This window comes from Oncorhynchus keta, chromosome 26, assembly GCF_023373465.1.
Source record: "Oncorhynchus keta strain PuntledgeMale-10-30-2019 chromosome 26, Oket_V2, whole genome shotgun sequence".
Classification (NCBI taxonomy): Eukaryota; Metazoa; Chordata; class Actinopteri; order Salmoniformes; family Salmonidae; genus Oncorhynchus; species Oncorhynchus keta.
This window is the reverse complement of record NC_068446.1, coordinates 41,262,922-41,278,388: the sequence shown is the minus strand read 5'-3', so window position 1 is coordinate 41,278,388 and position 15,467 is coordinate 41,262,922. Positions and strand designations below refer to the sequence as shown.

General features: G+C 43.0%; 1 protein-coding gene across 9 annotated transcripts in view; it reads left to right on the top strand.

Moving 5' to 3' along the window:
- Positions 1-14,258, top strand: part of LOC118358799 (tight junction protein ZO-1-like) — a 201,221-nt gene extending 186,963 nt beyond the window's left edge. For 5 of the 9 annotated variants that reach the window (XM_052480870.1, XM_052480873.1, XM_052480869.1 and 2 more), the window contains 3 exons: positions 7,619-7,830; positions 8,094-8,237; positions 11,799-14,258. In XM_052480870.1, coding sequence (XP_052336830.1) covers positions 7,619-7,830; positions 8,094-8,237; positions 11,799-11,893 — 451 coding nt within the window. In that variant the 3' untranslated portion in view covers positions 11,894-14,258. The remainder of the gene's footprint in view (positions 1-7,618; positions 7,831-8,093; positions 8,238-11,798) is intronic. The other 4 variants (XM_052480874.1, XM_052480871.1, XM_052480878.1 and 1 more) reach the window with 2 other exon arrangements.
- Positions 14,259-15,467: the final 1,209 nt, after the last annotated feature.

Here is a 15,467-nt window from a genome sequence, read left to right as displayed (position 1 = left end):
CCCCAGCCTCCCGACACCCACAAATGGTACATACAGTACTCATTAAATCACTGGAACATCCGCACTATCATACAGGCACTGGCCATATTTACTGATGTACTAAATCATGGTTCTGAGTTCTGACCTTGTCGTGACCTCTGTGTCTGTTACTCTGCTTCTGTGGTGGAGGACTCCTTTAGCTCCGCCTACAGCTCTGCCTTTAGCTCCGCCTCTCTTCACCATACATCAAAACACTCATTACCTGTCTTCCATACATCAAAACACTCATTACCCGTCTTCCATACACCAAAACACTCATTACCCGTCTTCCATACACCAAAACACTCATTACCCGTCTTCCATACACCAAAACACTCATTACCTGTCTTCCATACACCAAAACACTCATTACCTGTCTTCCATACACCAAAACACTCATTACCTGTCTTCCATACACCAAAACACTCATTACCTGTCTTCCATACACCAAAACACTCATTACCTGTCTTCCATACACCAAAACACTCATTACCTGTCTTCCATACACCAAAACACTCATTACCTGTCTTCCATACACCAAAACACTCATTACCTGTCTTCCATACACCAAAACACTCATTACCTGTCTTCCATACACCAAAACACTCATTACCTGTCTTCCATACACCAAAACACTCATTACCTGTCTTCCATACACCAAAACACTCATTACCTGTCTTCCATACACCAAAACACTCATTACCTGTCTTGAACGTCATATACAATATACATCTGAGGAAGCATGTTTATGACCTTGTAGGGTTATGTAGGGACCTGGTTATGTAGCAGGGTTATGTAGAGGCCTGGTTATGTAGAGGCCTGGTTATGTAGCAGGGTTATGTAGGGACCTGGTTATGTAGAGGCCTGGTTATGTAGAGGTCTGGTTATGTAGAGGCCTGGTTATGTAGCAGGGTTATGTAGAGGCCTGGTTATGTAGCAGGGTTATGTAGGGACCTGGTTATGTAGGGGCCTGGTTATGTAGGGATGTGGTTGTGTAGCAGGGTTATGTAGGGGCATGGTTATGTAGGGACCTGGTTATGTAGAGGCCTGGTTATGTAGGGATGTGGTTATGTAGCAGGGTTATGTAGGGGCCTGGTTATGTAGGGACCTGGTTATGTAGCAGGGTTGTGTTGGGACCTGGTTATGTAGCAGGGTTATGTAGGGGCCTGGTTATGTAGGGGTCTGGTTATGTAGGGACCTGGTTATGTAGCAGGGTTATGTAGGGACCTGGTTATGTAGCAGGGTTATGTAGGGACCTGGTTATGTAGCAGGGTTATGTTGTGGCCTGGTTATGTAGCAGGGTTATGTAGAGGCCTGGTTATGTAGCAGGGTTATGTAGGGACCTGGTTATGTAGCAGGTTTATGTAGGGACCTGGTTATGTATCAGGTTTATGTAGGGGCCTGGTTATGTAGCAGGGTTATGTAGCAGAGTTATGTAGGGACCTGGTTATGTAGCAGGGTTATGTAGGGACCTGGTTATGTAGCAGGGTTATGTAGGGACCTGGTTATGTAGAGGCCTGGTTATGTAGGGACCTGGTTATGTAGGGACCTGGTTATGTAGCAGGTTTATGTAGGGGCCTGGTTATGTAGCAGGGTTATGTAGGGACCTGGTTATGTAGCAGGGTTATGTAGCGACCTGGTTATGTAGCAGGTTTATGTAGGGACCTGGTTATGTAGCAGGTTTATGTAGGGGCCTGGTTATGTAGCAGGGTTATGTAGCAGAGTTATGTAGGGACCTGGTTATGTAGCAGGGTTATGTAGGGACCTGGTTATGTAGCAGGGTTATGTAGGGACCTGGTTATGTAGAGGCCTGGTTATGTAGGGACCTGGTTATGTAGGAACCTGGTTATGTAGCAGGTTTATGTAGGGGCCTGGTTATGTAGGGACCTGGTTATGTAGCAGGGTTATGTAGCGACCTGGTTATGTTGCAGAGTTATGTAGGGACCTGGTTATGTAGCAGGGTTTTGTAGGGGCCTGGTTATGTTGCAGGGTTATGTAGGGGCCTGGTTATGTTGCAGGGTTATGTAGCAGAGTTATGTAGGGACCTGGTTATGTAGCAGGGTTTTGTAGGGGCCTGGTTATGTTGCAGGGTTATGTAGCAGAGTTATGTAGCAGGGTTATGTAGGGGCCTGGTTATGTTCCAGGGTTATGTAGGGACCTGGTTATGTAGCAGGCTTATGTAGCGACCTGGTTATGTTGCAGGGTTATGTAGGGGCCTGGTTGTGTTGCAGGGTTATGTAGGGACCTGGTTATGTAGCAGGGTTATGTAGCAGAGTTATGTAGGGACCTGGTTATGTAGCAGGGTTATGTAGGGTCCTGGTTATGTAGCGACCTGGTTATGTTGCAGGGTTATGTAGGGACCTGGTTATGTAGCAGGGTTATGTAGGGGCCTGGTTATGTTGCAGGGTTATGTAGGGGCCTGGTTATGTAGGGGCCTGGTTATGTAGGGGCCTGGTTATGTAGCAGGGTTATGTAGAGGCCTGGTTATGTAGCAGGGTTATGACCTTGTAGGGTTATGTAGGGGGCTGGTTATGTAACAGGGTTATGTAGAGGCCTGGTTATGTAGAGGCCTGGTTATGTAGCAGGGTTATGTAGGGACCTGGTTATGTAGGGGCCTGGTTATGTAGGGATGTGGTTATGTAGCAGGGTTATGTAGGGGCCTGGTTATGTAGGGACCTGGTTATGTAGAGGCCTGGTTATGTAGGGATGTGGTTATGTAGCAGGGTTATGTAGGGGCCTGGTTATGTAGGGACCTGGTTATGTAGCAGGGTTGTGTTGGGACCTGGTTATGTAGCAGGGTTATGTAGGGACCTGGTTATGTAGGGGTCTGGTTATGTAGGGACCTGGTTATGTAGCAGGGTTATGTAGAGGCCTGGTTATGTAGCAGGGTTATGTAGGGACCTGGTTATGTAGGGGCCTGGTTATGTAGGGACCTGGTTATGTAGCAGGGTTATGTAGAGGCCTGGTTATGTAGCAGGGTTATGTAGGGACCTGGTTATGAAGGGGCCTGGTTATGTAGGGACGTGGTTATGTAGGGGCCTGGTTATGTAGCAGGTTTATGTAGGGGCCTGGTTATGTAGCAGGGTTATGTTGCAGAGTTATGTAGGGACCTGGTTATGTAGGAGGGTTATGTAGGGACCTGGTTATGTAGAGGCCTGGTTATGTAGCAGAGTTACGTAGGGACCTGGTTATGTAGCAGTGTTATGTTGGGGCCTGGTTATGTAGCAGGGTTATGTAGGGACCTGGTTATGTAGCAGGGTTATGTAGCGACCTGGTTATGTAGCAGGTTTATGTAGGGGCCTGGTTATGTAGCAGGGTTATGTAGCAGAGTTATGTAGGGACCTGGTTATGTAGCAGGGTTATGTAGGGACCTGGTTATGTAGAGGCCTGGTTATGTAGGGACCTGGTTATGTAGGGACCTGGTTATGTAGCAGGTTTATGTAGGGGCCTGGTTATGTAGCAGGGTTATGTAGGGACCTGGTTATGTAGCAGGGTTATGTAGCGACCTGGTTATGTAGCAGGTTTATGTAGGGACCTGGTTATGGTCCTTCTGTAGCTCAGTTGGTAGAGCATGGCGCTTGTAACGCCAGGGCAGTGGGTTCGATCCCTGGGACCACCCATACGTAGAATGTATGCACACATGACTGTAAGTCGCTTTGGATAAAAGCGTCTGATAAATGGCATATATTATTATATTTATTATTGTTTATGTAGGGGCCTGGTTATGTAGCAGGGTTATGTAGCAGAGTTATGTAGGGACCTGGTTATGTAGCAGGGTTATGTAGGGACCTGGTTATGTAGCAGGGTTATGTAGGGACCTGGTTATGTAGAGGCCTGGTTATGTAGGGACCTGGTTATGTAGGAACCTGGTTATGTAGCAGGTTTATGTAGGGGCCTGGTTATGTAGCAGGGTTATGTAGGGACCTGGTTATGTAGCAGGGTTATGTAGCGACCTGGTTATGTTGCAGGGTTATGTAGCAGAGTTATGTAGGGACCTGGTTATGTAGCAGGGTTTTGTAGGGGCCTGGTTATGTTGCAGGGTTATGTAGGGGCCTGGTTATGTTGCAGGGTTATGTAGCAGAGTTATGTAGGGACCTGGTTATGTAGCAGGGTTTTGTAGGGGCCTGGTTATGTTGCAGGGTTATGTAGCAGAGTTATGTAGCAGGGTTATGTAGGGGCCTGGTTATGTTCCAGGGTTATGTAGGGACCTGGTTATGTAGCGGGGTTATGTAGGGACCTGGTTATGTAGCAGGCTTATGTAGCGACCTGGTTATGTTGCAGGGTTATGTAGGGGCCTGGTTGTGTTGCAGGGTTATGTAGGGACCTGGTTATGTAGCAGGGTTATGTAGCAGAGTTATGTAGGGACCTGGTTATGTAGCAGGGTTATGTAGGGTCCTGGTTATGTTGCAGGGTTATGTAGCGACCTGGTTATGTTGCAGGGTTATGTAGGGACCTGGTTATGTAGCAGGGTTATGTAGGGGCCTGGTAATGTTGCAGGGTTATGTAGGGGCCTGGTTATGTAGGGGCCTGGTTATGTAGGGGCCTGGTTGTGTTGCAGGGTTATGTAGGGACCTGGTTATGTAGCAGGGTTATGTAGCAGAGTTATGTAGGGACCTGGTTATGTAGCAGGGTTATGTAGGGTCCTGGTTATGTTGCAGGGTTATGTAGCGACCTGGTTATGTTGCAGGGTTATGTAGGGACCTGGTTATGTTGCAGGGTTATGTAGGGACCTGGTTATGTAGCAGGGTTATGTAGGGGCCTGGTTATGTTGCAGGGTTATGTAGGGGCCTGGTTATGTAGGGGCCTGGTTATGTAGCAGGTTTATGTAGGGGCCTGGTTATGTAGCAGGGTTATGTAGGGATCTGGTTTATGTAGGGGCCTGGTTATGTAGCAGGGTTGTGTTGTGGCCTGGTTATGTAAGGACCTGGTTATGTAGCAGAGTTATGTAGGGACCTGGTTATGTAGCAGGGTTATGTAGGGGCCTGGTTATGTAGCAGGGTTATGTAGGGACCTGGTTATGTAGCAGGGTTATGTAGGGACCTGGTTATGTAGCAGGGTTATGTAGGGGCCTGGTTATGTAGCAGGGTTATGTAGGGACCTGGTTATGTAGCAGGGTTATGTAGGGACCAGGTTATGTAGCAGGGTTATGTTGGGACCTGGTTATGTAGCAGGGTTATGTAGGGACCTGGTTATGTAGCAGGGTTATGTAGGGACCTAGTTATGTAGCCTGCTGTTGGCATGACTCACTGTTCAGCCTCTACCTTCTCCCCCTTCTAGATCAGCCCCTCCCCCCTTCACATCTCTACCCCAGTGTTCTATACAGTATAGATAGTAACTAACTCTCTAACCCAGTGTTCTATACAGTATAGATAGTAACTAACTCTCTAACCCAGTGTTCTATACAGTATAGATAGTAACTAACTCTCTAACCCAGTGTTCTATACAATATAGATAGTAACTAACTCTCTAACCCAGTGTTCTATACAGTATAGATAGGAACTAACTCTCTAACCCAGTGTTCTATACAGTATAGATAGGAACTAACTCTCTAACCCAGTGTTCTATACAATATAGATAGTAACTACCTTTCTCTAACCCAGTGTTCTATACAGTATAGATAGTAACTACCTCTCTCTAACCCAGTGTTCTATACAGTATAGATAGTAACTACCTCTCTCTACCCCAGTGTTCTATACAGTATAGATAGTAACTACCTCTCTCTACCCCAGTGTTCTATACAGTATAGATAGTAACTAACTCTCTAACCCAGTGTTCTATACAGTATAGATAGTAACTAACTCTCTCTACCCCAGTGTTCTATACAGTATAGATAGTAACTACCTCTCTCTACCCCAGTGTTCTATACAGTATAGATAGTAACTACCTCTCTCTACCCCAGTGTTCTATACAGTATAGATAGTAACTACTCTCTCTACCCCAGTGTTCTATACAGTATAGATAGTAACTACCTCTCTCTACCCCAGTGTTCTATACAGTATAGATAGTAACTAACTCTCTCTAACCCAGTGTTCTATACAGTATAGATAGGAACTAACTCTCTCTACCCCAGTGTTCTATACAGTATAGATAGTAACTACCTCTCTCTACCCCAGTGTTCTATACAGTATAGATAGTAACTAACTCTCTAACCCAGTGTTCTATACAGTATAGATAGTAACTAACTCTCTCTACCCCAGTGTTCTATACAGTATAGATAGTAACTACCTCTCTCTAACCCAGTGTTCTATACAGTATAGATAGTAACTAACTCTCTAACCCAGTGTTCTATACAGTGTAGATAGTAACTACCTCTCTCTACCCCAGTGTTCTATACAGTGTAGATAGTAACTACCTCTCTCTACCCCAGTGTTCTATACAGTATAGATAGTAACTAACTCTCTCTAACCCAGTGTTCTATACAGTATAGATAGTAACTACCTCTCTCTACCCCAGTGTTCTATACAGTATAGATAGTAACTAACTCTCTAACCCAGTGTTCTATACAGTATAGATAGTAACTAACTCTCTCTACCCCAGTGTTCTATACAGTATAGATAGTAACTACCTCTCTCTACCCCAGTGTTCTATACAGTATAGATAGTAACTAACTCTCTACCCCAGTGTTCCTTACAGTATAGATAGTAACTACCTCTCTCTACCCCAGTGTTCCTTACAGTATAGATAGTAACTAACTCTCTACCCCAGTGTTCTATACAGTATAGATAGTAACTACCTCTCTCTACCCCAGTGTTCCTTACAGTATAGATAGTAACTACCTCTCTCTAACCCAGTGTTCTATACAGTATAGATAGTAACTACCTCTCTCTAACCCAGTGTTCTATACAGTATAGATAGTAACTAACTCTCTAACCCAGTGTTCTATACAGTATAGATAGTAACTACCTCTCTCTACCCCAGTGTTCTATACAGTGTAGATAGTAACTACCTCTCTCTACCCCAGTGTTCTATACAGTATAGATAGTAACTAACTCTCTAACCCAGTGTGCTATACAGTATAGATAGTAACTACTCTCTCTACCCCAGTGTTCTATACAGTGTAGATAGTAACTAACTCTCTACCCCAGTGTTCTATACAGTATAGATAGTAACTAACTCTCTAACCCAGTGTTCTATACAGTATAGATAGTAACTAACTCTCTAACCCAGTGTTCTATACAGTATAGATAGTAACTAACTCTCTAACCCAGTGTTCTATACAGTATAGATAGTAACTAACTCTCTAACCCAGTGTTCTATACAGTATAGATAGTAACTAACTCTCTAACCCAGTGTTCTATACAGTATAGATAGTAACTACTCTCTCTACCCCAGTATTCTATACAGTATAGATAGTAACTAACTCTCTACCCCAGTGTTCCTTACAGTATAGATAGTAACTACCTCTCTCTACCCCAGTGTTCCTTACAGTATAGATAGTAACTAACTCTCTACCCCAGTGTTCTATACAGTATAGATAGTAACTACCTCTCTCTACCCCAGTGTTCCTTACAGTATAGATAGTAACTACCTCTCTACCCCCGTGTTGTATACAGTATAGATAGTAACTAACAGTCTCAACTCTCTCTCCTCTCTACCTCAGTGTTCTGGAGGATGACGGGGAGGATGAAGGTCACACAGTGGTGGCCACGGCCCGGGGGATCTTCAACTGTAACGGCGGGGTGCTGAGCTCCATCGAGACGGGAGTCAGCATCATCATCCCCCAGGGAGCCATCCCCGACAGCATAGAACAGGAGATCTATTTCAAGGTCTGTCGGGACAACAGCATCCTGCCCCCCCTGGACAAGGAGAAAGGTATGTGTCTAGTGTTTTCTTAATCACTATGCCCACTGGATAGTACATCTTACTCTTGTTGCTCTCGCAGAAGTGCTGCCAACTCAGGACCATGGAGACAAGGGTTCGATCCCCTTGGTCCATCTCGATCTTCCACCCCTTTCTACTGTCTTCCCCCTTTTCTCAAGATCTGTCTATCTTAAATATGAAAGGAGAGCAGAATTCCATTCTCCTAAAGAGAAAATAGAAAATATATCATTCTTGCCTCTGTCTATTCCATCCAGGAGAGACCCTGCTCAGCCCTCTGGTGATGTGTGGGCCTCACGGTCTTCAGTTCCTGAAGCCGGTGGAACTGCGTCTACCTCACTGTGCGTCTATGACCCCAGATGGTTGGTCTTTTGCTCTAAAATCCTCCGACTCCTCGTCGGGTACGCTGTCCTCTATCTGTCCTTTTGTGGGTTGGGTCGGGGCTTCAAATGGCTTGTGTGATTGGTTGGGGGTTGGGTCGGGGCTTCGGGTGGCCTGTGTGATTGGTTGGGGGTTGAGTCGGGGCTTCAAATGGCTTGTGTGATTGGGTCGGGGATTCGGGTGGCATGTGTGATCGGTTGGTGTTGTGATTGAGGAGGGGTCACCATAGAGTTGGATAAGAGTACATTTGATAAGGGGCGGGCTGTGATTCCAACTCTATGGGTGTCGCTGGGGAGCGAATTTCCAGTCAGGTAAATGGAAATTTTAAGTCAATAATTTTAATTTTTTTTTAATGATTTCTCAATAAACCCGAGAATGAGAAGCTCTTTAATTCCAATATTTTAAAAAAACTCTTGAAATGGATTTGACCCCAACACTGCAAAAGAGAGATCTGGCTTGTTCATCGTCATTGTCTCTCTTTTGAATAATCTCATCTACTGGTTTCCATTTTCTAGTCACAACATTGGATTTTGTAACAATCTGAACATTTGTATCACCTAATTAGTTATTTCCCACAGTAGTTACAATGTGAGGATTATGATTATAGCCTGTGTTGTTGTTGCACCTAACATACACTACCATTCAGAAGTTTGGGGTCACTTAGAAATGTCCTTGTTTTCCATGAAATTAGTTGCAAAATGAATCAGAAATATAGTCAAAACATTGACAAGGTTATAAATAATGATTTTTAATTTAAATAATAATTGTGTCCTTCAAAGAATCCTCCATTTGCAGCAATTGCAGACCTTTGGCGTTCTAGTTGTCAATTTGTTGAGGTAATCTGAAGAGATTTCACCCCATGCTTCCTGAAGCTCCTCCCACAAGTTGGATTGGCTTGATGGGCACTTCTTACGTAGCATACGGTCAAGCTGCTCCCACAACAGCTCAATAGGGTTGAGATCTGGTGACTGTGCTGTCCACTCCATTATAGACAGAATACCAGCTGACTGCTTCTTCCCTAAATAGTTATTGCATAGTGTCGTGGAGAATCGTCTCAGAAATATAATACTCTAACAGGAACTTGTGAAATCAATATAGACTTTAATACAAACATAACAGGGCCGAGCCCCTCCATGGAAGGACCCTCACAAACATAACAGAGCTGAGCCCCTCCATGGAAGGACCCTCACAAACATAACAGAGCTGAGCCCCTCCATGGAAGGACCCTCACAAACATAACAGAGCTGAGCCCCTCCATGGAAGGACCCTCACAAACGTAACAGAGCTGAGCCCCTCCATGGAAGGACCCTCTCACAAACATAACAGAGCTGAGCCCCTCCATGGAAGGACCCTCACAAACATAACAGAGCTGAGCCCCTCCATGGAAGGACCCTCACAAACGTAACAGGCCGAGCCCCTCCATGGAAGGACCCTCACAAACATAACAGGGCTGAGCCCCTCCATGGAAGGACCCTCTCACAAAGGTAACAGGGCTGAGCCCTCCATGGAAGGACCCGCACAAACGTAACAGAGCTGAGCCCCTCCATGGAAGGACCCGCACAAATGTAACAGAGCTGAGCCCCTCCATGGAAGGACCCTCACAAACATAACAGAGCTGAGCCCCTCCATGGAAGGACCCTCTCACAAACATAACAGAGTTGAGCCCCTCCATGGAAGGACCCTCTCACAAAGGTAACAGAGTTGAGCCCCTCCATGGAAGGACCCTCTCACAAAGGTAACAGAGCTGAGCCCCTCCATGGAAGGACCCTCACAAACGTAACAGAGCTGAGCCCCTCCATGGAAGGACCCTCTCACAAACATAACAGAGCTGAGCCCCTCCATGGAAAGAGACTTAACTTCTCATATTACAGAGTCCTGCCTCTAGGATTCTGTCTGCATAACGTATAGAGTGCCCCCCTCCCTCTATATGAAAATAGCTTCCCTTGACCTTTCTCCATTATTTTTTATTTCCATCTCAGAGCTTGTTCACGCCCACTAACGCTCATATCTGCTTTTGGTTAGGTTATCATGATGGTAGAACTCCTTAGAACTCCTTTCACATTCTAAAAAGAATGCATGCGTTGCATGCTTATGTTTCACGTGTTAGTCATCAGTTATCCTGCTGACCAATAGTGCGTCCAGCTGTCATAAATGTACGTATGGCCTGTCCCCTTTCAGAAATAGAGTATAGCCTGGGTGTCATCTTCTCTTAATGTGTATGTCCTCGCTTCTTCAGCCTGGCAACTAGACCTATTTATATGTAATGCTTAGTTCTCCTTTAACGCTTAGCTCCCACAATAGTTTGGAGCTGTGCTTTGGGTCATTGTCCTGTTGTAGGAGGAAATTGGCTCCAATTAAGCGCCGTCCACAGGGTATGGCATGGCGTTGGAAAATGGAGTGATAGCCTTCCTTCATCAAGATCCATTTTACCCTGAACAAATCTCCCACTTTACCACCACCAAAGCACCCCCAGACCATCACATTGCCTCCACCATGCTTCACAGATGGTATCAAGCACTCCTCCAGCATCTTTTCATTTTTTCTGCGTCTCATGAATGTCCTTCTTTGTGATCCAAACTCCTCAAACTTAGATTTGTCTGTCCATAACACTTCTTTCCAATCTTCCTCTGTTCAGTGTCTGTTATTTTGCCCATCTTAATCTTTTCTTTTTATTGGCCAGTCTGAGATAATACTTTATCTTTGCAACTCTGCCTAGAAGGCCAGCATCCCGCAGTGGCCTCATCACTGTTGACGTTGAGACTGGTATTTTGCACATACTACTTAATGAAGCTGCCAGTTGAGGACTTGTGAGGTGTCTGTTTCTCAAACTAGACTCTTGAATGTTCTTGTTCAGTTGTGCACCGGGGCCTCCCACTTCTCATTCTATTCTGGTTAGAGCCAGTTTGTGCTGTTCTGTGAAGGGAGTAGTACACAGCGTTGTAAGAGATCTTCAGTTTCTTGGCAATTTCTCACATGGAATATCCTTCATTTCTCAGAACAAGAATAGACTGACGAGTTTCAGAAGAAAGTTATTTGTTTCTGGCCATTTTGAGCCTGTAATCGAACCTACAAATCCTGATGCTCCAGATTCTCAACTGGTCTAAAGAAGGACAGTTTTATTGCTTCTTTGTTAGCACAGCTGAAAACTGTTATGCTGATTAATTGCAAAAGGGTTTTCTAATGATCAATTAGCCTTTTAAAATGATAAACTTAGATTAGCTAACACAACGTGCCATTGGAACACAGGAGTGATGGTTGCTGATAATAGGCCTCTGTACGCCTATGTAGAGATTCTATTTTTTTTTTTTTAAATCTACCGTTTCCAGCTACAATAGTCATTTACAACATTAACCATGTCTACACTGTGCTTCTGATTCATTTCATGCTATTTTAATGGCAAAAAAATTGCACTGCACGTACATTCGTCACACACAATATACATGATGATTTTTTTGTCAGTTCTCGTCAGCGTATGCTGTTATTTACGGCCTTAAACAAATGGAAAGAACAGCACAATAAGACAGACAACCAACCAACCCGACTGACCATTAACTGTGTTCCTGTTTCTCTAATTCCTTCAGGTGACTCCAAAACATGGCAGAACAAGTCTCTCCCAGGAGACCCCAACTACCTGGTGGGAGCCAACTGTGTGTCTGTGCTCATTGACCACTTCTGAACATAGAGGGAGACAGCTGGCCTGTTACTGAATGTGTTAGATCAGGGGGCAGCCACAGACTGAAACGTTGCCCTCCTCTCCTGCTGCTGTCCTCCCAGGCAGCAGGGGGCAGCACTGCTTGACTTGATGAAGCACGAACTTGATTCTTGAATATTGAACATTGATGCATCGTTTACTGCGCCCCCATCCCCCCCCCCACAAAAAAAAACTCAGCAAGGTAGGAGGCCCATTGAAGTGGGAGGAGTCTCAACGCAGCATCCTATCCCAGTGCTGTGCCACCCCCTTTTTTTGGTGCTTTAACTAAAGGCTTGCAAAAAATAAAAACTTTTAAAAAACTAAAATATAATATATTTAAAAAAATTGAGCTGTTGTTGGAATGCATGAACAGACTGACTGAAGAATAATCTCATTTTGAAATGCTTTGCCTTTGTTTTTTTCTTCTTTTAAACCAAGTCTGAGCAAATTGCAAGAAAAATAACATTTTTGAAAAAAATTCAAGATAAGGAGAATTCTTGAAAGAAAAAAAATCATTTGAATAATTGCAACGAACATTTTCCAATTTAATGTATGCACTCACAAACAGAAAAGACAATATATGCAACAACAAAAAAAAACGTAATTGTTTGTGAGGTTGTCTGTGGTCATGCGTTTCTCTCTTGAAGGAAGGATAGCTCAGGACTTGCAGATGATCTCATCTCAACAAGGGTTGTGAAGGAAGATTGGAGATGAAGTACAGTAGGCATCGTTTATGAAGGTATAAGACTGAAGGTAAAGTATTGGCATTGGATGCCCCTGTTTCGTTGGTCAAATGGACTTTCTCTCTCCATGTTTAGAAGAAGTGAATCTTTTGTAGTTATGTTTTACAGTAGATAAATGTAAGTGACTTGATTTGACAAACTCCTGCAGCGGTCTACATCTCTATGCATGTGCTATGACTCAGGTCCAGAAGCCTGCTTACTACTAAGTTCAAACACATTAAAAGTCCCATCTTACACTGCAAGCAGTGCTGCCTTATCTGCATAGTAACTTTTTTTTTTTTTTCAGTATAAAAACGTACTTAAAAACAGATTTTTAAGTTGTAGTGATTGATCAATTATGGAAGTAAAAATGAAAATAAAAAGGCATTTCTCTGCATTTTCAACCCATTATATCAGTGAACTTGGGTTTAGCATACAATAATATTAGAGGCTGATGAAGCAGTAATGCTTTTCTTTTCCTGCTATGCATATTGAAGTTTGTGAGAAAATACTACAAACAAAGACATGTTTAAATTGTGGCTGTACATAATGCTAGCAAATGGCCTTGGTTCGCTGTAAATTAACTTTTCTACATTTGTTATTTTGTATAAAAGTTTTTTTTATTTTTATGTTTCTTAAAAAAAAAAAGAGCGAAAGTGATGATTTAATTGGTTGTGTTTGTATTGTGGTTATACATGCCTACTGTGAGCCTTGGAACTGACCTACAGTAAGCAGTAATAAAATCCAACTTTTCTACCATCATTACATACCCCCACACAACACTACTACTTAAAAGGAATTTCTAACAATCAGAAATAACTTTTTTTTTTTTTTTTCTTATTTACAAAAAAAAAAAAAAAATGAGAAAAAGTGCTTGGTTTAAATAATTTTAAAAGATCTGTACTTGAGGGGACCTGCTTTAAGGAGCGGTTCCGTCCTCTATTTATGATGCTGGAACCTACATTCTATTGAAATGTATTTTTGTACTAATAGACTATTTATTATGGCACATCCGTATTATTTAATTTTGATATGATGATATAACACACTAGTTTTATTTTTCCTGTGTGGCTGACATTATTTATTTTAGTTTTATTTACGTTAAATGTTTTGTTCTTTGCAACACATTTCTAAGTATAACACTGTATTAATACATAAAATAAATAATATAAAATAAAATAATTTTTAAAAGTAGTGCTTGGTTTTGAGACTTCAATCGTGCGAAGAGAGTACATTATTGAGTAGGATGTGTATAATACACACTGATCTGACTGTAGGTGTGTCTCGCTTAACAGATTTAATTTAGTGTGTAGATTTTTTTTCAGCTTGCTAATCTTTGGATGCAAATGCATGTCTAGAGATCCATTTACAGTAATAAGATATTTCAAACATCGACAATTCGTGGTACAATTCCTTTTCGGTCTCCAAGCCTTTTACTCGTGGCTTCAATGGTGTACAAAGGTTACAGGTTGTCTGTCTGGTGTCTTTTCACCGATCAATGATCTCATCAGGGTCCAAAAAGGGGATAAACTAAAATACTGAGCAAAAAATATAAACGCAACATGTAAAAAAAAAAATGTTGGTCCTATGTTTTTCATGAGCTGAAATAAAAAATTCCAGAAAATGTTTCATATGCACTAAGAGTTTATTTCTCTCAAATGTAGTGCACATTTGTTTACATCCCTGTTAGTGAGCGTTTCACCTTTTGCTAAAAATAATCCAGCCACCTGACAGGTGTGGCATTTCAAGAACCTGATTAAACATGATTATTACACAAATGCACCTTGTGCTGGGGACAATAAGGCTACTGTAAAATGTGCATTTTAGTCACACAACACAATGCCAGACATCTCAAGTTTTGAAGGAGTGTGCAATTGGGATGATGACTGCAGGAATGTCCACCAGAGCATGTAATGTTCATTTATCTACCATAAGCCGCCTCCAATGTCATTTTAAGGGAATTTGGCAGTACGTCCAACCTGCCTCACAACCGCAGACCACCTGTATGGCATTGTGTGGGTGAGCGGTTTGCTGATGTCAACGTTGTGAACAGAGTGCCCCGTGGTGGAGGTGGGGTTATGGTACGGACAGGCATAAGCTACAGACAACTGACACAATTGCATTTTATCAATGCACAAAAATACCATGACGAAATCCTGAGGCCCATTGTGAGGTATCTGTATTCCCAGTCATGTGACATACATAGATTAGGACCTAATCAGTTTATTTCAGTAAAACTGTAACCTAAAGCGGCTACAGCCTCAGTGTTCACAGTAAACGCACACTGGAAGTTGCACAATGTTCAAATTTGCGCTCAGCAGACCTGAAATGGCAGAATTATTTTGAGGGAACATTGATTACAGTTCATATGAGGAAATACGTCAATTGAAATAAACTGATTAGGTCCTAATCTATGCATGTCACATGACTGGGAATACAGATACCTCACAATGGGCCTCAGGATTTCGTCATGGTATTTTTGTGCATTGATAAAATGCAATTGTGTCAGTTGTCTGTAGCTTATGCCTGTCCGTACCATAACCCCACCTCCACCACGGGGCACTCTGTTCACAACGTTGACATCAGCAAACCGCTCACCCACACAATGCCATACAGGTGCTCTACCAGAGGCCTACCTTCAAAAACAATGGAGAAAATGCATCCCATAACATTTTAACATGGAAATAGCTGTTCTATCATTCAGCCTACAGAAGCAGCCAATGTGTGGTGTTCAATGTAGGCCTACATTTCATGAGACTTCTGAAAAAACAATCAAGTCTTGACATTAACCTGTTTATCCACTTGTCCTTCAGACAAGCAGGTGACAAATGTGTGTT